The sequence below is a fragment of the Osmerus mordax genome, chromosome 11 (genome assembly GCF_038355195.1).
Source record: "Osmerus mordax isolate fOsmMor3 chromosome 11, fOsmMor3.pri, whole genome shotgun sequence".
NCBI lineage: Eukaryota > Metazoa > Chordata > Actinopteri > Osmeriformes > Osmeridae > Osmerus > Osmerus mordax.
Genome location: NC_090060.1, coordinates 16,213,954 through 16,237,472, shown reverse-complemented (window position 1 = coordinate 16,237,472; position 23,519 = coordinate 16,213,954). Strand labels below are relative to the sequence as shown.

The window sequence follows — 23,519 nt, the reverse complement described above, 5'->3', positions numbered from 1 at the left end:
GCAGTCGCGTGATGTCACTTCCCCTCCAGGTGTGAGCTCTGGTGGTGTGCGGGAACAACAGGAAATGAAGATGCGGTCGAGTCCAGACTTCCGGGTAAGCAAAACCCCTGACAAAGACTCAGAAATATTAAATCCCACAGAGGTTTTAAAAATAGAGTTCAATTAAAGGAACCCAGACTGAGACGTCTGGAGTGCTTCCCCGGAGAGAGACTCAGGGATCGAGGATGAAACCAGACCCAAAGACACTCCACCTCTCCTCTCTTCTCTTCTTTCATTCCCTCTGCTCCTAAGGAAATTGTATCTTGGCCCACAGTGCTGTGTGTCTGCTGTCTCCTGGCCCTCCTGATCCAGACCACTGCTCATCCCTCTCTCTCACCTATCCTATCCAGCTATCCTCTCCGTCTCTTCCTCTCTCTCCCTCCTCTCTGTCTCTCTACCTCTCTCTCTCTCTGCATGTCATTCCTCAGCACATGTGTTCACCGGGGCTGGCTACCTAGGGTGAGGGGTGGAGAGAGGGATGCAGGAGGAGGGATGGATGGATGGAGGGGGGGAGGAGGGGAGCACGAGAAGGGTTGGGGGTGGTGAATATTCTGTCTCTCAGAGTAATGTATGTCTGTTTAATTAAGTAAATACTCCCCACGGGTATAAAGCTGGTGCTTGAACTGTTCACCACAGTACACAGAGGACAGCTGTCACACACACACACAAACACACACACACACACACACACACACACACACAAACACACACCGGTGACATGTAGAGGGCCGACGCCACCATACACACTATCAGGAACCACATCCTCAATTATTCATACAACTAGCCTATGTTTGGCTCTTCCCCCAGTCCCTTCTTCCCTTCCTCTTTCTCTCTCCCTCTATTTCCCCCCCCCCCTCCACATACCTTATCAGATTGGTGTCTCTTACATGCAGCAAGACTGAGCAAAGTGGACAGCTTCAGGCTTGATTTAGATCAACTGCTTCCAGATCATCTGGGAAGGGGGGGGGTCAATCATCCCTCCAAAGTGAGGCCCCATCTCCCAATGACAGCAGTTTAAATGCAGAGAAAAGAGATTGTGAAGTCTTCACCCAATCAACACACCCAGGGTTGGATCAGGGTTATGGTTAGGGTTAGGATTGGGGTTGGGCGATGGTTATGGTTAGGGTTAGGATTGGGGTTGGGTTATGGCTAACCCGACCTCTTCCCTACAACAGGGATGGGTTGAGGTGTGGTAGCAAGGTCAAAGATCGGATGAGGGCCACATCTAACTATAACCCTAACCCTTTCCTCAAACAACATTGTGATGTCACAGGTGTAATGTGATTTTTTACACCTATTGCCTATGTATGTATGCCTAGGTATGGCCAAGCTAGGTGACAACTCGTAGTGTGACGAGATGATGTCATGTCCGAGTCACTTGCCAACGCTGTGAGCGCTCGTACCACGACAGGTAAATAATTCAGATGCAGCCGTGCGATGCCGCTGTCGTTAGATATGCTCAGGAGAAACAGGGTGTTCACTTACAGGACGCTGACACAGGGAGTCACGTCTCAGCGGGACTGAGGATACACCACACACACACGACTCTGTCACACACACACACACACAACTCTGTCACAGACACACACACGCACACACACACACACACACACACACACAGACAAGCATGGCTAAACACACCCAACACGGAGATACCAAACTGTGACTTCCTTACATAGCTTCAGATTTTCTAAAGTAAATTCTCATTTCTAAGATAGTTGAAGGAGCGTTTGATCTGGAACAGCCCGCCCTCGGACACGCACGCTGGAGTGTCATGTTACAAGTCACTCAACAGCCGGGCCTGTTTCCTGCACCTCTCAGGCCGTGTCAAGTCCCAGAGAGAGAGACAGTGTCGCGTGGGGGTCCTCTCTGGAGCCCTCAGCCTGCCCCCTGGTGGCCGGAGTGAGGTACTTCACCTCTTCAAACCTCAAAGGAAGCAAGCAGCAGCTGAAGATGGCAAAACTCAAATTAGTCCTCCAAGTAACCAGGCAACCAGCGAACCAACGAACCACAAAACCAGCCGACCAGAGAACAATAAACAACAAGCCAGACAGTGATGTCACAGTGAACCGAGATTTATGTGGCCAATAGGGTGTTATCTAATTTGCATTTAGATAGGACTGAGAGTCAAAGGTCAGAGAGAGACACAGTGATTGGCTAATTGTGTCGACAGCTGACACCGAACAACCTCACAGACATGTCACTGTGTTCAGATTCTAGTTCACACTCATGACTGCCTGTGTGTGTGTTTGTAAGTGTGCGTAGCCTGCATGTGTTCCGTCATGTAGGCATTTCCCCCAATGATGCTTTTGCTCTCTTCTCCCACCTCCCCTCTCCACCGCTCTCTTGTGCCCTCTCCTCTGCCTTCTTGTCCTCTCCTCTCCTGCCCTGCCCTGCCCCGTCCTGTGCCCTCTCCTGCCCTCCCCCGTCCTGTGCCCTCTCCTGCCCTCCCCAGTCCTGTGCCCTCTCCTCTCCTGCCCTCCCCAGTCCTGTACCCTCTCCTCTCCTGCCCTCCCCCGTCCTGTGCCCTTTCCTCTTCTGCCCTCCCCAGTCCTGTGCCCTCTCCTCTCCTGCCCTCCCCCTTCCTGTACCCTCTCCTCTCCTGCCCTCCCCCGTCCTGTGCCCTTTCCTCTTCTGCCCTCCCCAGTCCTGTGAACCTCTCCTCTTCTGCCCTCCCCAGTCCTGTGCCCTCTCCTGCCCTCCCCCTTCCTGTACCCTCTCCTGCCCTCCCCCTTCCTGTACCCTCTCCTCTTCTGCCCTCCCCAGTCCTGTGCCCTCTCCTCTCCTGCCCTCCCCCTTCCTGTACCCTCTCCTCTCCTGCCCTCCCCCGTCCTGTGCCCTTTCCTCTCCTGCCCTCCCCCTTCCTGTGCCCTCTCCTGCCCTCCCCCTTCCTGTGCCCTCTCCTGCCCTCCCCCTTCCTGTGCCCTCCTCACTCCTCCATTGTCAGAGCGCAGTGAGGGAACTGGGTGAATGCCACCCTATCATCAGAATGGAATCTGAAATGCGAAAACATCCCCCAGAACATTGCAACAGTCACCACAACGAACCAACCTGGAACAGCCGTCGCAAACAGCAAACAACAGTTCCCTCTACAGCAGGTTACTTCCCCCACATGCTCGGAACACTGAAAGAACAACAAACACATTCTAGCATCCCAGTGTCGTCACACAACCGCACGAGACACAGCAACGCTGGCTGTGTCCTCACACCTAGCGCTGCCTGATGCTTACGTTGTCCCTGGCTGTGTGTATCCATGGTTACCTGTATGAGGGTGGGGTATTTGTAGCTGAGACGGCGTACGGTGCTATCCCAGCCCTCCAGGGGCCAGGGTATGTCCTTCATCTCCATGGCAACCTCAACTCAGGGTCCACCACCTGTTGTGGGAATCATGTCCCTTGGTCCCAAGAACTGAGGCTTGTTCACGGAACGTCCTTCAAAATGTTCTCAAGAACGTCCGGGAACGTCCGAATCCTTTCCTCCGTTAAACAAAACTTTCCTTCCCCTCGAACTTTGGAGATCCGAGGATGAGGTTGTAACCGAAGAGATCACTCACACCCAGAAGAGAGACTGGCAGAGACCATTAGAGAGAGGCTGGGGTGGGTGGGGGGGGTCTACTGATATGCGAGTATGTCTTTTCGTTTGTGTGTGTGTCCCAGTTTGCCGGTTCCATCTCCCCCTCCTGTTTTGCTCCGCGCTGAAAAGGAGCCCTTGTCAGGGGTGATTAGACTATCAGAAAGGCTGACGAGTTGAGCCCTGTTTTCGCCGAACATCAAGGGTACCGCCACACACACACAACCACATATACATTTACACACACACACACACACACACTCTGATAACTCACATGACAGTAAACGCTCAGGCCATGGAGCTGATCCTATAGAGCATAAACCCCTGCGTGTGTGTTCATGAGCGTGTGTGTGTGACAGAGAGAGGAAGAGCTGAATCAAAGCAGAACAATAGTCCAGCCTGTGGTCAGATCAGCTTATCCATAATGAGTTAACGGTGTTTGGCTCCCTTGCTCTGTAGGGGGCTATTCCGGGCCTCCATGTTTACGTGTGTTGTCACTAATGACAGGGACATTTGAGTGACTGACGTAAGCCTGCACACATACACTCACACACGGAAGCACTCATGGAAGCACACATGCGGTGCTGAACAATTATAGGGCAGGATTTTTTTGAAAGAGTCTTTGGGACATTCCTTTGTGTGTGTGTGTGTGTGTGTGTGTGTGTGTGTGTGTGTGTGTGTGTGTGTGTGTGTGTGTGTGTGTGTACCTGCTGTAAAATGACCATGACTCTGGTTGATGGTTTTATTCCTGGACATCAGAAGCAGCCAAGTGAAGACCCTGCAGAGGGAGAGGAAGGAGAACGTTACACACACACTTTCTGTAGCACTCATGTTGAACGGAAAACACACACACACACAAAAGGCCCAGACACAGTCCTTAGATGTATGCAATTAAACCATGTCCAGATGACAGTGTGTGGAGAATGTCTAGGTCCCTAGAAGCTGTCTCTCAGTGGCCCTTCAGTTTCAGTTATCCCCTGGGGGGCCAGAACAGCCAACACACACACACTCACACGTGATTATAGGATAGGGCAGACCTTCCTGTCTGTCTCATTTCCTCTGGATCATTTAATTCAAGGCTTGGGGGGGGCATACCATCCCAGCTAGTTTGACCCCCTAACAAGCACACACACACATATCCAGTTCACACACACACATATCCAGTTCACACACACAGACGGCTGACACACCCTCCACCACGTCCTTCTCCAACCCGTGTGCCACGTGACCCGTGTCCACTCATCAACCTCCGTCACATGACATTGTATCGGTCACCACGGCAACCAAACCACGCCAGATCTAATTATCCACCTCTGTTGTTCCGGTGCAGTGGAGCATAGGTGCGTGTGTGCGTGTCTGTGCGTTTGGGAGGGGGTATGTTAGTGGGTATATTAGTCTGCATTATTTACACTCCCTAAACAAGATTTAGCTTGAGCTTTCAACTTCTGACTTTCTGGTCACAGAATCCTCGTGTCAGACAGAGAACCTGCCTCATGACAGACATCTTTATAACACACTGCACTGCCCCCCTCTCTCTCACTAGCTCCCTCTCTTACTTTGTCTGTATGTCTCTCTCTCACTCTGTCCATATCTTTCTCACTCTGTCTATCTCTCTCTCACTCTGTCTATCTCTCTCTCTCACTCTGTCCATATCTTTCTCACTCTGTCTATCTATCTATCTATCTCTCTCTCTCTCTCTCTCTCACTCTCTCTCTCTCTCTCTCTCTCTCACTCTCTCTCACTCTCTCTCTCTCTCCAGAGAATCAAAAACAAGGGTGACCCACACACACACAAATAGCACACTCCCTATCAATATTTTAGCATCTAATTACCCTAGCAGAGGTCTCGGACACAGGGTGAAACCACACACGCGTGTGTGTGTATACGTTTCAAACTGTAAAATTGCTCTATAAAATGAGTCTATAAGTCTCCTTAGAAAACAAGAAAAGTGACAGAACTGAAGGGCAGAATGGTAGATTGAGTTAAGTTCTTGAATTCTCCTTGCTTGCGGCCGTCATTGTTGTAGCTTGTCTGACCACAAGTGTCTGAGAGAACAGAGGGCTGTAATTCCATCACCTCAGTGATGACCGAAACTTTCAATGTGCTTGGTCATTGTTTCACAACCCAGAGCGACCAGACCGGAGGAACTCAACCGGCCAACAACAACATCCAACTACAAATACCACTCACAGAAAACACAACTAGCATTCATGACCAGACGACGACCATCAAACTACCAACCAGCACTATCCTGTGTCCTCTCTCCACATGAAGCTGCATGTATACGCAATGAGACCATTCATACAGGGTACTTCCTCTGCAGTTCCTAATTCCCCTTTCACCATGTCCTCCAACATCCTGCACCCCCCCCCCCCCCCCTCCGGCCCAGAGGTGTAGGGGAGACAGACTGATTGTCTGGTGAACAATTATTAGTGAGAGGATGAAGAGATTGTGTAGTCCACATGAAAAAATCTGAAAGACATTTTTGTGTCAAATAATGTTTGAGATGAATGCAAAGTTAGATAGTCGCTGGAAGTTAATGTGTCGGTAGTTGGAGGGTAGCTGAATCTAGTGATCTAGTTTATTCAGGGTTCGATGTTATCTGAATTCCACCCGATATTTTGACACGGCTGGAACATAATCAGCTGCTCCCAGAGAAAGTGATGTCGGTAGGAGTGATAAGTAAAACAAAATCTCAGTGAGTGACCTGGGGGGGGCTGCAGAGACTCAGGTGGAGACGGGAGATGAGAGGCAGGAGGACGGAGGAATGTTGAGGTGAGGTTGAGGTGAGTCAGGTGGCTGAGCGGTTAGGGAATCGGGCTAGTAATCCGAAGGTTGCCAGTTCGATTCCCGGTCAAGCCAACTGACGTTGTGTCCTTGGGCAAGGCACTTCACCCTACTTGCCTCGGGGGGAATTTCCCTGTACTTACTGTAAGTCGCTCTGGATAAGAGCGTCTGCTAAATGACTAAATGTAAATGTTTACCTGAACTGAGCGGCTTTTTAAAGGAATGGAGACCAAACAAGCACACACACACACAGGAACTTTGTTTTTAGTTAATCATTATGTTCTGTATGTTGACGCCCTCAGTCCACATGGAGTCAAAACTTGTTCTCACAAAATGTCCTGGTCAGATGGCATTGTTGTACTTCCACCACTTCTATGTCTTCAATAAAAGTATGTATGATTGTCAACAAAAGTATTATGTTACACAGCTAATGAACATTTTCCATTTTTAAAGTGCCATTAAATATTGACTGTCGACAACTGAAGGAACTACAGCAGAATGTGAGTTTCACTAGATATTTCATACCTCTATTATTCAAAATACTTGCTATTTCAACTGTAAGTACTGACTGTCAACTGAAGAAAACTACCATCAAACCTTAAACTACCAGAAAGCATGTGAAAAATAAACCTTGTCTCTTTAACACACACCCACCCCTAAGCAGCTTTGTGGTGACTGTAAGCCCTGTAACTGTCCATATTCTCACCTCAAGAGTGGTTTTGAAATCTCTTCTTTCTGTGTCTCCCTCCCTCGCTCAAGACGGGTGTCCAGGTCTCCGTGGGGGTCCGCAGGGGACTGGTGGATGAAGGGATGAGAGACAGAGGAGGAGAATCTCTCTCACGTCTTCCTCCGCGACTTGCACTGACACTTGCTGTGACAGTATCAAGTCTGGCTCCTATCCCTCTCTCTGAAGTATTAGCTGTGACACGGAAACCAGCTCATTCACTGCCACACTGATCCCTATTACAGAGAAAGAGTGAGGGAGGGGGGGCAGAGAGAGAGAGAGACAGAGACAGAGAGAGAGACAGAGAGAGAGAGAGAGGAAGCCGGTGGGGGGCATTGAGGCACATAGTCGAGGTCAAACACATACAGTAATTAGACCCACAAGCACTCTTACACACACACACACACACAGACACACAGTACTGTGGGCGTGTTCTATCACACACCCAAGACAAATACCGTCCTCTTCGCACCCTCCTGAAACACTAACCTTACATCACAAACCCCCCAGACACACACATTCAATCCTCCAGACTTAATGGTCTTGTGGAGGTAAAGGTCATGCCAGTGGTTCAGAGACAGGCTGATGGGAGCGTTCTTCACACCTCACTGGGTCCCAGCAGGGGAAAGAGTAGCACTCAGGGAGTCAGTCGATAAACATAATGAACAGGAGCCGACACACACACACACACACACACACACACACACACACACACACTTCCATTAAAAACACACACACAAAAATGTAAAGAAAGGACAGACTCAAGAGCATTTACCTTAACACAATGTAATTGTAAGTTGTGTTTAATACAATAAAGATGATCACAGTTAACAGGATTGAGAATATAAAAGAGAACAGAGTGAAGTTGACCTTATAACCCGTAGAAAAAGACTTTGCAACATTCGAGACATGTAAACCTCACATCCAAACAGTGAAAACAGACAGATGGATCTGTCCAGTTGCTTGTACAGATATGGACATATCGTTTAGACTGTAAACTTTCAGTTTCAAAGTGAGGGTCTCAACTGAAAACAAAGATGAGGACTTAGAGAGTTTAGCTTTTAAGTGCAGCAGTGTTAGTGTGAAACTCTAACTTAATCTCCTCGCTGCAGGTGAATGAATAGACTGTCCACACACAGAGCTTCTGACTGGAAGCCTCTCTCTGACCAATCACAGTGGACCACCATCCAACATCAAGACTGGCTGTCTGTCTACCTAACCCAGTTCCCAGCCACCAGACTGTACTCACTTATGTTAGGTTCTCCTGAGAGCATAAAATCACCTACTGTGAATTTTTATTTTAAAAACTATAGTCCCTAGACTGCAGCCAACACATGCCTGCAAAGAACACAGCTGGGATGAATGAAGAACTATAAAAATAGGAACAGAGGTCAAAGGGAGGCACTTGTACAATATATCAATATATCAGTTCTGTGTTATAGGTAACCATGACACAGTATTCATCAATATACACATTTAGGACAAAATTTAAACAAAGCACGACAACATGTGTCTTGTTATGCTGAAATAATTTGGTAAACACATTTTGTGAACTTCAATTGAGCAAAAGTTAAATAAACGGAATTAGTGCTAAACTCTTGAGCAGCTGAAGCAAAGCCTGGATGGTCCTGGGCTTAATCTCTGCTGCCCCCCTGTGGCCAAGATTGGTACAACACCACCCACAAAACTGGCACGCACCCACTGACCTTGTGAAGGCTGTGGTCAGTGGTTTAGATTGGTTATGGTTGGTACATTGCTGACAGTGAGGTAAGGCTACAGTATTTTTGGTCCCACCAGCAGATATGTCGATAAATCGCTTAATATACAGTCAAACATTTGGCAAATAATACTAGAAAGAGAAAATGTCCTGATTCGTATATGATGTATAGTGATGACATGCCATATAAAGATGTACAGAGTTAGCACATGTATATTTTTATACCACATCACATATGTAGGCTGTCTATACAGACACAGGCACTTTTGACTAATCATACTCTGTTACTGGCCTCAGCATGGCTCTGCTCTCTCCTATTGGACAAAGTGGTTATGGCTTGTCCAATCCCAGTGCTGGATAGGGAGGAGGGAGAGCTGTCAAAAGGTTCGAAAGAGGAAGTTACAGGAGTAGAGTACAAAAGTCGACTGATCAGGTAATATGTAGACGTGGGGGGGTAAATATTGATGCTGTGTGTGTGTGCGTGTGTGTGGTTCAGATGTTGGTGAGCACGTTGCTCGTCAGCAGGGTGATGGTGAGTGTGCCGGGCAGGTCGTTGTCTTGGCGATTTCCCTTGTCTCTCAGGTGCACCGTGTGCTGCTGCTTGAGGTCATTGGGGTCAGCGGTCAAGGTCACCTGACCCAGGAAGGAATCCATCAGGATGTTCCTGTTGTAGATCTGAGAGGAGGAGGGAGAAGAAGACAGGAGAGAGAAGGAGAGCAAGAGAAAGAGGGGTGGAGGTGTGATGGAAGGAAGGGAGAGAGAGAGAGAGAGAGAGGGGTGAGAGAGAGGGGGGTAAGGGAGAGAGAGGGGGAGGGATGAGAGAGAGGGGGAGGGGTGTGAGAGAGGGAGGGGTGAGATAGAGGGAGGGGTGAGAGAGAGAGAGGTAAGAAGAGTGAGTGAGTATGCTAGAGACAGTTCAGTGTGCTGCCTCCCACACAGTCAGGTAACACACCTCTATCTGGATGGGCTTCTGGGCCTTCTTCCTGTAGAACACAGCCTTGGTGTCGAACGCAGGGCTGCGGGTGTCTTTGTGGACCGGAGAGCGAACCTTCTCCCCCTCACACCTGATGATCACGTACGGGTCGGAGGCTGCAGGACACACACACACGTCAAGACATGTCTGTGAACTAAAAGCAAAAGTTCAGCCATGATGATACACCCGGATGTAACCACTAGATGGCGTCAGAACACTATGTAAACGCAGACAGACAGACATCTCCAGGCCCAGACAGACAGACATCTCCAGGCCCAGACAGACAGACAGCTCCAGGCCCAGACAGACAGACAGCTCCAGGCCCAGACAGACAGACAGACAGACAGCTCCAGGCCCAGACAGACAGACAGCTCCAGACAGACAGCTCCAGGCCCCTACCTCCGTTGGAGTCCTGTCCTGCCAGCCCGTCAGCCTGCAGCACGTGAACCTGGGTGACCAGGGAGGGGAAGCCACACATGCCCGTCCAGCAGGTCTGAGGGGGCTCATGCACCGTCAGCACCCTGGGGCGGAGGACAGGGCAGGAGGAGTGAGTGTGTGTGTGTGTGTGTGTGTGTGTGTGTGTGTGAACACAGAATCAGTGTGTGTATGTGTGTGTGTGTGAACACAGAATCAGTGTGTGTATGTGTGTGTGTGTGAACACAGAATGAGTGTGTGTGTGTGTGTGTGAACACAGAATCAGTGTGTGTATGTGTGTGTGTGTGAACACAGAATCAGTGTGTGTATGTGTGTGAACACAGAATCAGTGTGTGTATGTGTGTGTGTGTGAACACAGAATCAGTGTGTGTATGTGTGTGAACACAGAATCAGTGTGTGTATGTGTGTGTGTGTGAACACAGAATCAGTGTGTGTATGTGTGTGTGTGTGAACACAGAATCAGTGTGTGTATGTGTGTGTGTGTGAACACAGAATGAGTGTGTGTGTGTGTGTGAACACAGAATCAGTGTGTGTATGTGTGTGTGTGTGAACACAGAATGAGTGTGTGTGTGTGTGTGTGAACACAGAATCAGTGTGTGTATGTATGTGTGTGTGAACACAGAATCAGTGTGTGTATGTGTGTGTGAACACAGAATGAGTGTGTGTGTGTGTGTGAACACAGAATCAGTAAGTGTGTGTTTGTGTGGGGGTGCCTCCGTACTTGCTGTCTGACGGGACATCAGTGAAGGTTCGGAGCAGGAAGTCTCCCTCCAGACCAGGGTCAAAGGTCGTAGGGATGATGACGTAGCGGCCCTCTTTCAGATCGATGCGGAGGAACACACTCCGGGAGTTGATGTAAACACTCCCCCCGACCTTCTGCTGAGGGATGTGCATGCGGTACGTCCTGTTCATCTCCACCTGCACACACACACACACACGCACGTTCAATCCACTGACTGTGTTTGACATGCTTTCTCAAGGACAAACACACACACACACACACCCTGTGGATTTCGAAGCCGATGGCCAGGTTTTCTCCCTTGCCCTCTCGAAGGCGAGCTCTCTTGTCTTGCTGCTGAAGACAGACCAGCACCTCATCCTCGGGCTTCTTCACGTCAAACACGTACTGTGGAGACACACACACACGTTACATAAGCACACAACCCCCTCCACACACACACACACACGTAAAACACACACACATATGTAAAACACACACACCTGTGGGTTCTGGAGGAAGGTGTGTTTATTGTTGGTGCACCCTCCCGAGCGGTTCGTCAGCGGGTCGTCGAGGCGTTGCCAGGCGCCCGTCATGGCAGCCTCCTCCCAGGTCTTGTGGAAGCTCAGGTAGGACGTGTTGATGAGGCGACACAGGATCAGGTCTGTGTAGTGCTCACAGAAGTCATCAAACGTCATCCTGAACGCAGAGGGAGGGAGGGAGGAGGGAGGGAGGGGGAGAGGGGGAGGATGGGAGAACAGAGAGACGTCTACAGGGAGCGGAGGCAGCCTGGGGAAGGTTGAACGGTCGGGGGCAGAGGTCGTGCTACTCACCAGAACTCTCCGTCGTCCTGCACGGTCATCCCAATCTGCTCTCTCACACTCGGGCTCACCTTCTGCCACTCCTCAGAGCTGCAGACAGAGAGGCACCTTTAACCCTCGTGCTGCCTTCGGGTCACATGACCCAAAGGTTCACAACGAACCATCGTTGTGTTTACCCAATTTTACCCAATACAAAAACAAATACAAATTATTTTCTTTTAACCTTTGCAATGTGGGGGGTCTGAGACAGCCCAACGGTTAAAAGAAAATGCTTCACTTTGTTTTTGTATGTGGTAAAGTTGTCGCAATACGACGGTGGGTCACAATGACTGATGGGTCAGAATGACCCGAAGATAACAAAGGTTAAAAAAGAGAGCTACAAAATGTAGCTGAATGTCCTAATAATGTATTTGTGCCAGCATCAGGACAGTGTTTCCTCTATGTTACGCAGACCGTCACGGCTACATTTCTGCCGCCACGGTATCAGAAATAGGGCTGTACAAAATTTTAGGCCGTCTATCAGCAGTGATTGTTAGAGTGCATGTCGGAGAATAGCACGGACACGCGCTTCACACCGCAGTTGAGATTGCGTGTGTGCGACGTTGAGAACTGTAAGTCGTATAACTTATGTTGTCAGTTCATTTAAGCCTGTTGTTGTATAAGTCTATAGTTCTTGCAAATTTCAATTAAGTTAACTGGTGATTTTCGTTGTTTGTATTCTTCCCCTGCTAGCTAAATTGCACGTCTGTTGATTCGATAGCGATTGCTGCCCTTGCTCACGTTTGTATTTTAGGTGCATTATTCTGCTGAAGTAGTTTTAATTAATAAATAGTGGGTTTATTGTTATTGTTTGCTACAGAATGCTTAGCCTATCAAGATCAAATGAAGCAGGGTTCAGACAGCCATGCCCCCACTGCAACAAAAAAATCCTAGAGGAAACAATGGGACACACACACACACACCTGTCACTCCAGGGCCCGTTCCACTCCCTCTGTCCCCAGGGGTTCCTCATGCGGATCATGGTGAGCTTGTCGGACCTGAAGAAGGCCAGCAGGCCGTGGCCCAGACGCACCCTCCGCACGTCCGTCACGGCGTAGGCGTGGCCCTTCACCAGGCCGCACTCCAGACGCGCCTCCATCTCCGCCGACGAAGTCGCCTGGGCAACGCACACACACGCCGGACACACGATCAAACCTCTTATTACTGTGACCCGTCTTTCCCTTCATTACCCGTCAGTCATTCTGAGGGAAGACCTGAAGGAAGAGAGGTGTGTGTGTGTGTGTGTGTACCCGTATGGAGCAGCTGATGAGGCCTCCTCTGTTGTGGACCTTGAGGACTCTCTCAAACAGCTCGCTGCGTTTGTCCTGGTGGTCCTTCAGCCTGTCCTCCACCAGGTCCAGGGGCTCCGACACCCCCCCGGTGAAGTCCACCAGGGCGTCTGCCGTGTTCCCCCCATCCAGAGCCTCGTAGCAGCCATGGAGCCTACACACACACACACACACACAGGTCATTCTCCAGTGAAGCCCTCATACACACAACTTCGTACATCTGACCCGCTCCCTCTGCTGTGATTGGTGACGGGCGTACTTTGCATAAGCCTTCTCCACCAGCGCGCTCCAGAACTCGTTGCTGTCGCTGGAATGACAGTACACCAGCTCGCCATTGTTCACCGTCGGCAACCGGTCGTCAATGACGACGTCCGCCCACTTGCCAAAGCGCCAGAAGCGGAAGTGGAAGATTCCGGCGTAGGATTCTGGCTTGTCCCATTCCTGGTCCTTCCAGTCAGGGATGACCTGCGGTGGAGAGAGGGGCCGTCGCTGTTAAGTACCAACAACTCCTGTCAGAGGAAGGTTTATCCCATGTGTTCACACGACTGCCGTGTTGTGTGTGTGTGTGTGTGTGTGCCATAAATAAACAAGCCAGCGAGCTATGACCAGCCAGACTCCCAGAAGCCCTCAGCAGCCTCCCTCAGTTCCCCGGTCTCACGTCATCCGCACCTGTTGCTTAGTGACATCACACATCAGTCGGCACGGCACTCCTCCTCCTCCTCCCTCCCCCCCGCCCCCGCGTTCTCACTTCAACTATACCCTCACCCCCCTCATGTATCCATCCCCACACCCTCACTGTACATAGCACAATCAATAGAGTCCCAACCAGACCATCCATACTGCCCTCAGGGGAGGAGAGAGAGCGAGCGAGAGAGAGAGAGAGCGAGAGGAGGTGAGGTGAATGAGAGGAAAAAGGGAGGGGATAGAGAGAGATGACATAAGAGGAGGAGAGTTTTAGGACTAGTCTGTCAGACACACAGAGCCACAGGCAGAGCCAGAAGAGAGGCAGTGGGAGAGAAACATCCAGAGAGCCTGAGCCAGACCCCCCCCACAACATCCAGACAGGCAGGCAGAGCCCTCTCCCTATCCCAGGAGGATGAGCATTCAGGCGGACACCGACACGGCAGACTCCCCCTCCAAAGCTCTGGAGATGAGCTTCACGGAGGACTCCTCTTTGACAGAGGTACGGTGGATGTGGTTTAGATGGGGTTCATATTGTTGAGATGGGGTTAGTTGGTGTGAGCGTGGTGATGGTGACAACACTAGTTATGTAATCTCCTCTCCAATGCTGCACTTCTCCTACTCTGCACTCCTCCCCCCCCCACCCCCTCCTCCTCCCTCCCCCTCTCCTCCTCCCCCCCCCCTCCCTCTCCTCCCCCTCCTCCTCCTCCTCCTACTCCCCCTCCTCCAGTTGATGCGTCACCGTGTGGCGTTCCTCCAGCGCGCGGGTCAGAAGCGGCAGGACGGCGAGCGTCTCCTCCTCCCTTATGAAGCCATCTACCGGCTGGACTTCTCCACCCAGGACCTCCGCTTCTCCCGCTGGCACGTCGCCCTGGCGGGCCAGGGCCGGGTGACCGTCAGCGGGATCTGCCAGCTGTGGACCCCGGACCTGACCAACCTGATGACGCGCCAGCTGCTGGAGCCCGTGGGAACCTTCTGGAGGAACGCCGGCGACCCCAACGACACGCCCCTCAAGTTCCTGGAGGCGGACATCCAGGAGCTGGGAGAGAGGATCGCCGAGCTGGCCAAGGTGAGGAAGGTCATGTACTTCCTGTTTGCCTTCAAGGAGGGAACGGACGCCTCCAAGCTCAGCTGCACTGTGGAGTTTGAGGAGAAGTGAGCGCGACCTTTCACCCCTGGGCACGCGGCGGAGGAGGACAGGGTCGTCCCGGCTCCCACGTAGCGCACAGCTGACCTCCAGCTCTACTTGTTATAGCTCCCTTCTGTGTTTTGGTCTCCACTTAAATCAATTTTTTTGGTGTGTGTGTGTTTCTAACGTGTGGAGAGAATACTTTCAAATAATTTTTAAAGACAAGTGGGACTGAATCAAACGGTGAGTGCATAGATCATGAATGTCTCGTTTATATTATCATCGTTGGAAAATGTTGGAGGGGCAACTTATCTGCAAACACCTCCCCCACCCCAAATCGCTATGGTTACTAGATGTACTGCATGTCCGCCTGTCATAAACATCTGCTGTATGTGTCCTCTGTTGGGTAACATATTAAACAGATCTATCAGTACTCCGCCCGTCTGGTCTGTGTGTGCTGGGCTTGGTGTCTGGGGACCGCAGAGCAGCGCTAACAGAACAGTGACATGGGTGCAGCCACGGGCTAACTTTAGCTATTGTTCATTGCTACAGTAGGCCAATCAATACAGAGCCCCAAATGACTCTCTGAAACACACACACACACACACACACACACACACACGGGACGTTGGGAAGAGGGGGGCCCAGGTGAAGTGTCTCTGACAGCCCTCTAGAGGACGATTACGTGGAGAAACGTGGATCGTGAGCGTGTATCGTGAGCGTGTGTTTACAGCATGATCGGTCACCAGTTAACAGTGGGGGGGGGGGGGGGGGGGGGAGAGAGAGAGCATGAGAGAGCGAGCGAGCATGAGAGAGAGATAGAGCGAGAGAGAGCGAGCATGAGAGAGCGAGCATGAGAGAGAGAGCGAGCACGAGAGAGAGAGCGCGCATGAGAGAGAGAGCGAGCATGAGAGAGCGAGCATGAGAGAGAGAGCGAGCATGAGAGAGAGAGCATGAAAGAGCGAGAGAGAGCAAGCATGAGAGAGAGCGAGCACGAGAGAGAGAGAACGAGCACGAGAGAGAGAGAGAGAGAGAGCGAGCACGAGAGAGAGACTGTGTTGTCATTAGTTCTGTGTCTAATGGAGGTGGAAGACAGCGTTTCTCTGTCTCCATCAGTCACAAACAGCCCATTAACTTCCATTACTCCCCCCTCTGCATCACAACACACTCCCCCTACGGCCTCACACACACACACACTCACACACACACGTCCGGCACGTTGTCTCTCCTGACCAGCAGCGGCGACAGCTTAGCCTTGCTCGCTAACGGCTCTGCATCGTTATGGAACCTTAAAAAACAGAACGCTCATCTCGACTCGCACATCTAGCTCCCAAACGAAACTCTCCCTCCTGTCCTGATCTGTGATCGACCGTCATGCCTGACAGCAGCCCATGCACAGGGCCAGGGGCCGTACGCTAGCGCTGTGGAGGACGTAGTGTTTTAACTTCCATCAAGCCAAGAGGGGTTTGGCAGGCTGCTGTGCGTGTGTGTTCTCAGTCCCAGAAGGTTGATTAGCCTGTTAGAGCAGCGCCTCGAACACACCAGCCGTTTCCTGGATGAACCAGGCCCCTGGCTCCTACAGGAAACACTACCAGATTATCTGACCCGACTCAGCTGAGAACCAGTCTCTGTCTGTCGGCTTCTCTCCCTCCACCTCTCCTCATTTGACTTTTACCCTCCTTCCACCCCTCCCTCCCTCCCTCCCTCTGCCCCCCTCTCCTTCCTTCCCTCGTGGTGTTGATTGCGCAGCCTTACAGAAAAGAGGAAAGGAACATTCTAGGGTCTAATTATGCCAGCAGTAACTCCAGCTGGGAGTCGACTGGACTGTTTCTGTGAGGGCTGGCAGCGTCTCTGAGGGCCCAGCCGTGCGGCTCCCTGCAGGTGGAGGTGATTTTCCGGCCCTGGACAGGCTTGGAGACAACATGGAGGACCCTAGGACCCTGGGAGGACGGCAGGTCTATGAGGAGAGCATACTGGCCAGGAACACAGAGAACCAGGACAACCCTCTGAGACATCCCAGAGTGATGAATCTGGAGACCTCAGTGGAAACACACACACAGTTCCAAGTACAGTTTGAACAACATGCTGTTCTCCTCCCTCACCATGTCTCTCTGTAACACTCATCTCTCTCCTTCCTTCCTTCCGTCTGTCTCTCAGGTCATGGCTCCAGGTGAGACCAGGGGACCTACGGCTTACTGATCCCCAAACGCAGTGCTTCCACCTGGGATCTGCTCCAGGAAGAGCCAGTACCGCTCACCTTGCCTTGAGCATGACTCATTGATTTCAACAAACCACCGTGTGTGTGCTGAGATTCACATCCACGCAGGTGCTACGCAATCACTCATTCCTACCTCCCACATAGAACACAAGAACACACCCTCGGTTCCTCAGACACAAACAAACACACACCTTCTGCCAGAGGGCCTCTCTGGAGGCCAGGCTGGAACAGGCAGCAACGAACCAGCAGTTCCCCAGCTGGCCTTGGTTCAGGTCGTGGGCGCTGATCCCATTCACGAACAGGTGGGGATCCGAACACAGGTCCTTCAGGGAGAAAGAGAGGGAGAAGAGAGAGGGGGGGTGAATCAGTGGAGTTTCACTTTCTTTTCACAAAACATCAATAGCAGTGCCACATTTCCGCCAGCCTTTTTCCATCAAAAGAGAGAAAACATGTTATCTGTCTTCTGAGCTGGCCACTAATAGTTGGGTGGGGTGGAGGGCATGGGCGGGCGGGCCTGGAACCACAAGATAATTAAACAAACCTGTTTCCCCTCCCTTCCTGTTTCCCCGCCCACCGCCTGATGACTGCCGAGCCCCATCAGGGAGCAGCATCCCTGCGTGGAGCAGTAGGAGAGGCCCAGGCTCTGTTGTGGTGCAGGCCGGACCACAGTCTAAGTAGAGGGAAGCGGTGTAGCAGACTGACAGAGGGTGGCGCCCATGCCCCTCTTAACATCTCTAATCCCAATCCCAACATCTGGAAGGGAGTGCCCTGGTATACGCTGGTGCATCTACTGGTCGGACCAGTTTTAGGCGTTCTATTACACAACAGAGCAGAGCTCAGAGTTCAGACAGGTGAACACAAGATTAGGAATTAAGGTAGGTCGAAAACAAAAGCGCCAAAACAAGTGTATTTAGAGTCCTGTCGTTAAGATGACCCATTGGAGACCCACACGAGAACAATCTATCGCTGGGTAACCTGGCAGTCTTACCTACCTCAACCCTTCTCTAAAGACTCAACAGTGCAACAGCCACTCAGTCTCCAACTCTGTGTGTTGTTTTCTTCCATCTCTCCTTCTCTGTCGGTCTCCAATTCTCCCCCCTCTCTCTTTTCCTCCCATCATCTCTCTCCCTCCTCCTCTCTCCCTCCCGCCCCCTCTGTGAGTGTGTTCTCCCAGGGGACATTCAGCTGTCACGGTGCGTTCAGGCTCCCTTCTCAACGCTGCGTTCGCCAGCCACCACAGGGAGCAGACAGGCTGCGTTCAGAGTGGCTGTGTTCAGAGTGGCTGCTGAACACAGGGCTCAGTCAGGAGCTGAGGCAGCCGCGTTCCGGTTGCCGCGGCTCCCTGAGGGGCTCGCCGCGGCAACCGGAACCTCGGCACAAGACTGAACATGAGCCCAGCTGGCTCGGGGAACACATTCCTGCCTGGTCACTCACTCTTCATCATCATCATGGATGGAAGTGATTTCTTACATTTAGTCTTTTAGCAGACACTCTTATCCAGAGCGTCTTACAGTAAGTACAGGGACATTCCCCCCGAGGCAAGTAGGGTGAAGTGCCTTGCCCAAGGACACAACACCATTTAGCACGGCCAGGAATCAAACCGGCAACCTTCTGATTAATAGCCTCTCTCTTTCTTCCTGGTCACCAGTCTGTTTGTACGGCTTCTTTCTCTCAAACACAATTTCTCTACCTCTTTCTCTGGGATTTCCTACTGGTCAGGAGTCAGTATGTACTGCTTTGTCTGTCTAACACCATTTTCTCTCGCTCATCTCTTTCTCATTAATATCCCTCTCTCCCTCCCTCCCTCTCTCTCTCGTTCTCAAGATACTCTTTCCAGTCTGTGTGCAGGAGTGAGGAGTACACAGACTGTGAATGTCTCTTTCTCCTCCCTCTATCCGGTTCATATATCCGTAAAGATCATTGTTCCATAATGGCATCAGAGGCTTTGTATTTGCTTTGTCACACCTCGAGATAGCGATAGAGAGAGCACACAGAGAGAGAGACACACAGAGAGAGAGAGAGAAGAGACACACACACACACACACAGAGACACAAACACAGTGCAAGAGAGAGACACGTACAGAGACACACAGAGAGGAGCCAGACCCCCCATGGGCAAGACCAGACGAGGGGGCCAGGAAGAGGAGCGAAGCGACAGCAGCATAAAACACTTGATCCAGGAACTCCCGTCTTTAGTATATCAAGGGGTAGGAGCAGGGTGTCTCCCAGCCGACGTGTCTCCCAGCCGACTAGTCTCCCAGCCGACGTGTCTCCCAGCCGACTAGTCTCCCAGCCGACGTGTCTCCCAGCCGACGTGTCTCCCAGCCGACGTGTCTCCCAGCCGACGTGTCTCCATTTCAGTCATTATTTACATTTACATCCAGAGCGATTTACAGTAAGTACAGGGACATTATCCCCTAGGTAAGTAGGGTGAAGTGCCTTGCCCAAGGACACAACGTCAGTTGGCACAGCCGGGAATCAAACCGGTAACCTTCAGATTACTAGAACGACTCCCTAACCGCTCAGCCACCTGACTCCCCATTATGTGACCATTGTGGTCCAGGTAATCTGATACATTTCTGAACTGTAAAATGATAGCAATCACGTCACACACACACACACAGTTTTGACTAGGTCAATCCAAGTCAGGCATGTACAAATGTCAAACACTTGTTAATCACTTGTTCACTATTTGACCGTGGAAAGACACTTTTGTAAACAGACCGCCTAGTGTACTGCTGATATTAGTGAGAGAGGTAACTAACTACTGCAGGTCAAAGTTTTGGAAATGCAAACACACGCACGTTGAAATTCAATGCCAGTTGAATAGGAATCCGTAGAGAGCAAATTCCAACCATTCCACAAACTGTGTTCGTGACCTTGTCAAACCTCTCTCTCCCTCTCCCTCTCCCCCTCCCCCTCCCCCCTCCATTCTCCTATCTCCCTCTCTCCCTCCCTCCCTCTCTGATCGGGAAGACACACACCTACCTTGGGTCTCTTCCATGTGATGCGGCCTATGGTGTTGGCCTGGTTGAAGAGGGACTGGTCGGAGGCGGGGAAGAGAGGGTCTTCAAACAGACCTCCGCTCTGCAGGCACTGCCTTCTCAGGGAGGAGAAGGACTGGCCCTCGTACGGCACCACCATACCCCTGGAAACACACACACACACCCGCGTTACTAACACACTGTCAAAACACACACACTTTTATTAAAACGGTCTCAGTGGGATCCTGTCTGAAGCTGTGAGAAAAAAAAACGTTTAGACTGTTAGAGAGAGAAGACTTGTCACCGTGACAACAGGAGACAAAGGTGGAGTTCAAGAGCAAGCTGTTACATTAGAAAACATTGGAAGTCCACAAATTTCAACAAGGGCAAGCCCCTGGCCTAGTTGGTAACAGTATGTTTTCTGGATAACCAAGGACATATTATTGTGGTATTGAGTCTGTGATGAGAGTATTAAAGAGTGTGTCAGTGTGACCAGTTTGTTGTCCCATGACTCAGGTCCGACACTGACTCACACACAGAACGTGTATATCCTCCTTTTAAACAGGACATACACACTTGAGCCAAACACACACACACACACACAGAGATAAAGTCACATGACAGGGCAGCAAAACACACACTACTTAAGTTTACTGGCTCTCTGAAAAAAGCATTCCAGCAACAGAACAATATACTAACTTCAGACATGATGAAAACAGACAAGCATTAGATTCCACTCATGAACTACGGAGTAATGCTAAGTTGCTTCATGTTCTGTGGTCCTACGGCAGGTCTGACCAGGTTACTGGTTGGCATGGAGTCCATTTATGGGATGTAGAGGGACTGTAATCATATTAGAGGCAGTCTGTTGCAGAGGGCCAACATTTCACACACTCTGAGGTTACCATGCAGATGTGGTTGTGTGCAATCTCTGCTAGGGTAGTGTCCGTAACCAGTGATTAATAATTCATCTTCTCCATCTCTTCCCTGTACCGGGAAGTAAATAGAGAGATTATGAGGAGAGATAACAGTAATGTTGCACCCCAAGGTATCACTATGAGAGCAACACAATCCTGCACCATGAAGATATGACTTACATTTACATTTTACATTTAGTCATTTAGCAGACGCTCTTATCCAGAGCGACTTACAGTAAGTACAGGGACATACCCCTGAGGCAGGTAGGGTGAAGTGCCATGCCCAAGGACGTCAGTTGGCATGACCGGGAATCGAACTGGCAACCTTCGGATTACTAGCCCAATTCCCTCACCGCTCAGCCACCTGACTCCCTATAAGAACTTACTATAGTTCTTACTCCCAGGTAAGAACTTATAGGCAGAACTATAACAGCTCTGTGCAGAGAAATTGAGAAGGCAGGAAGAAGGTCACTGATATGGAGCACTGGAGACGCCCATGGCAGGCAGACGGGGGGGAAATAACATGATCTCCACCTGTCAAAATCCGTCCGTTGGTCAACTAGACCGTCACCGATTCCTCCTCGTATTCTTTCAATCTGTCAGCTCTCTTTTCCATTCTAAGTAGCATGCGGGGAAACGGTACATATTCTGTCCATGAACTACACCGGCTGCCAAAACGAGTGTAACATCACTGAGTAGGGTGTGGTTCCGTGTTGTGACTCTTTGAGCCCAATACCAACACTGCGACCAAACTATGGAACAATAACCCCATTCTTAAGACCATCATGGCCGGCTAAACTATGTTGAAATGAGTCATACGAACCAGCTGTGGACAATTTAGATTCAGCAGACATTTTACTCACTTTTCGAAAACTTCTATATAAACGCTGCTATAGCCTATTGATTGTTCTAACAAAAATTATAAACCTAAATAAAAAAGCAGGCAAGTGGTGGATTTGTCTATTGCATTTTACATGCAATTGTCTAGGCCTACTACCTGTGCAATTCACGAAGTTTTATGTAAAGGGGGTATTTTCCCAGATGCAATATCAGTTCAAGCAAGTCCATACAAACAGGAAACCGATTCTGGGTTTGCCATGAGGTAACTCTGTTTTTAATTAGCTTACCTGGGGCTTTGGATCCCTCAATGACGTATCTGTTCTCCGGGGATGCGGTCGGTGTTGTCCCTTGTCTCCGAGTCTCTTCCTGAAGATGTACGGTTTCTTGCTCCGTTTTTCTAGCTTGAGGAGCTGACAGAAGCGAACACACGAGGAGGAGGAGCCGTGGCGCGAAACGCTAGGTGAACAGACTATGTGTTCACTTTAATTGTCTTGCTGCCAGTAAGGCAGCCAAACCATCCTCCCCAAAGAAAATCATGTGAAACGAGTTTATGTCGAGTGCTTTGCTCATTTGGTCGTATATGTGCGCTGGAATAGCAATACGAAAGTTAGCAACCAAAGCATAGACTGAAGTGTACGCCTAAATTCTAAATGTACGCCTATGTGATGCACGCTGAAGTGAAAACATTTTAACGCGTTTATTATTAACTGTATCCACAGATTAATCATGCTTCACACACAAAATTACCATTTCACGAATAATCGATTAGGGGGCACCAAAAGTTTAAAAGCAAAAACTAAAAACCTTGTTAAAAAGTTATAATTTCAGTAGCTCCTCATGCAACTCGCGTGGAATGGGGACCTCTAGTGGGTTTCAGTGGTAGTACTAGATCAAACTGGATTTTAATTTGCTTATGCATTATTCTATGATCTTTCCAGCCAAAACAATATACAACAGATTCATAATTGGCAGTAATCAGGTTAAGATAGCCAGTCCAAAAATCAGCCAACTTACAGACGCAAGCAGTGAAAACAGAGAAATACATACTGAAATAAGCTCGAGGGCGAATACAACTAAAATGAATTGTCAAGGTAAAAAGTATGGAACAAAAAAAAAACTATACTTCTGAAGTAACCACCGTAATTTGTAAGCGCTAGTGGCATCACAGGCGCCTTCTGCTCCTGATGATGCCATTAATCTTTAACATCTTGGGACCGGACACATAAGTGTCATGTGAGAAACTGCACTTTACACTTCACCAGTTCTCTTCTAAATACCTCTCTTCTAAGAGAGCGAATACAGTATTCTACCGGACTGTCATCGTGAGTGGAGATCACACAGACATTTACCAGGGTGCAACAGGCTGACCAACAAAACGAATCAGCAGTAAGTTAAAAGAAATATATACAGTATATATCCTCAGTATTGAACTGGAGTTTTTTGAAAGTTTGTGTTGACAGTTGTACAGTAGCCTCAATCAATCCAATACAAAACTTCACTTTAGTAGGCTATCATGATCACATTTCCACAGACACATTTTTGATTAGCTACAGGTGTTATTGATCATCAGATATTTACGCATTACAACACTCAAATTAAAGTTATTTTTTTCTCCATACAGTTCAGAGAATCTGTGAG

General features: G+C 49.9%; 2 protein-coding genes and 1 pseudogene across 2 annotated transcripts; 1 reads left to right on the top strand and 2 right to left on the bottom strand.

Moving 5' to 3' along the window:
- The window catches only part of LOC136951328 (unconventional myosin-VIIa-like), a 28,084-nt pseudogene extending 23,750 nt beyond the window's left edge, over positions 1–4,334 (bottom strand).
- Positions 4,335–7,907: 3,573 nt separating this feature from the next.
- LOC136951845 (calpain-5-like) lies at positions 7,908–22,306 on the bottom strand. Its single transcript, XM_067246466.1, has 13 exons — positions 22,169–22,306; positions 20,129–20,288; positions 17,332–17,463; positions 13,372–13,577; positions 13,074–13,266; positions 12,747–12,940; positions 11,797–11,874; positions 11,467–11,662; positions 11,249–11,371; positions 10,967–11,163; positions 10,210–10,331; positions 9,790–9,926; positions 7,908–9,512 (listed from the first exon to the last, which is right to left on the bottom strand). The coding sequence occupies exons 2-13, from the start codon at positions 20,282–20,284 to the stop codon at positions 9,330–9,332; spliced, it is 1,917 nt and encodes a 638-aa protein (XP_067102567.1). The 5' UTR covers positions 20,285–20,288; positions 22,169–22,306; the 3' UTR covers positions 7,908–9,329.
- ompa (olfactory marker protein a) lies at positions 14,209–14,952 on the top strand. The gene is made up of 2 exons (XM_067246468.1): positions 14,209–14,295; positions 14,524–14,952. The coding sequence occupies exons 1-2, from the start codon at positions 14,209–14,211 to the stop codon at positions 14,950–14,952; spliced, it is 516 nt and encodes a 171-aa protein (XP_067102569.1).
- Positions 22,307–23,519: the final 1,213 nt, after the last annotated feature.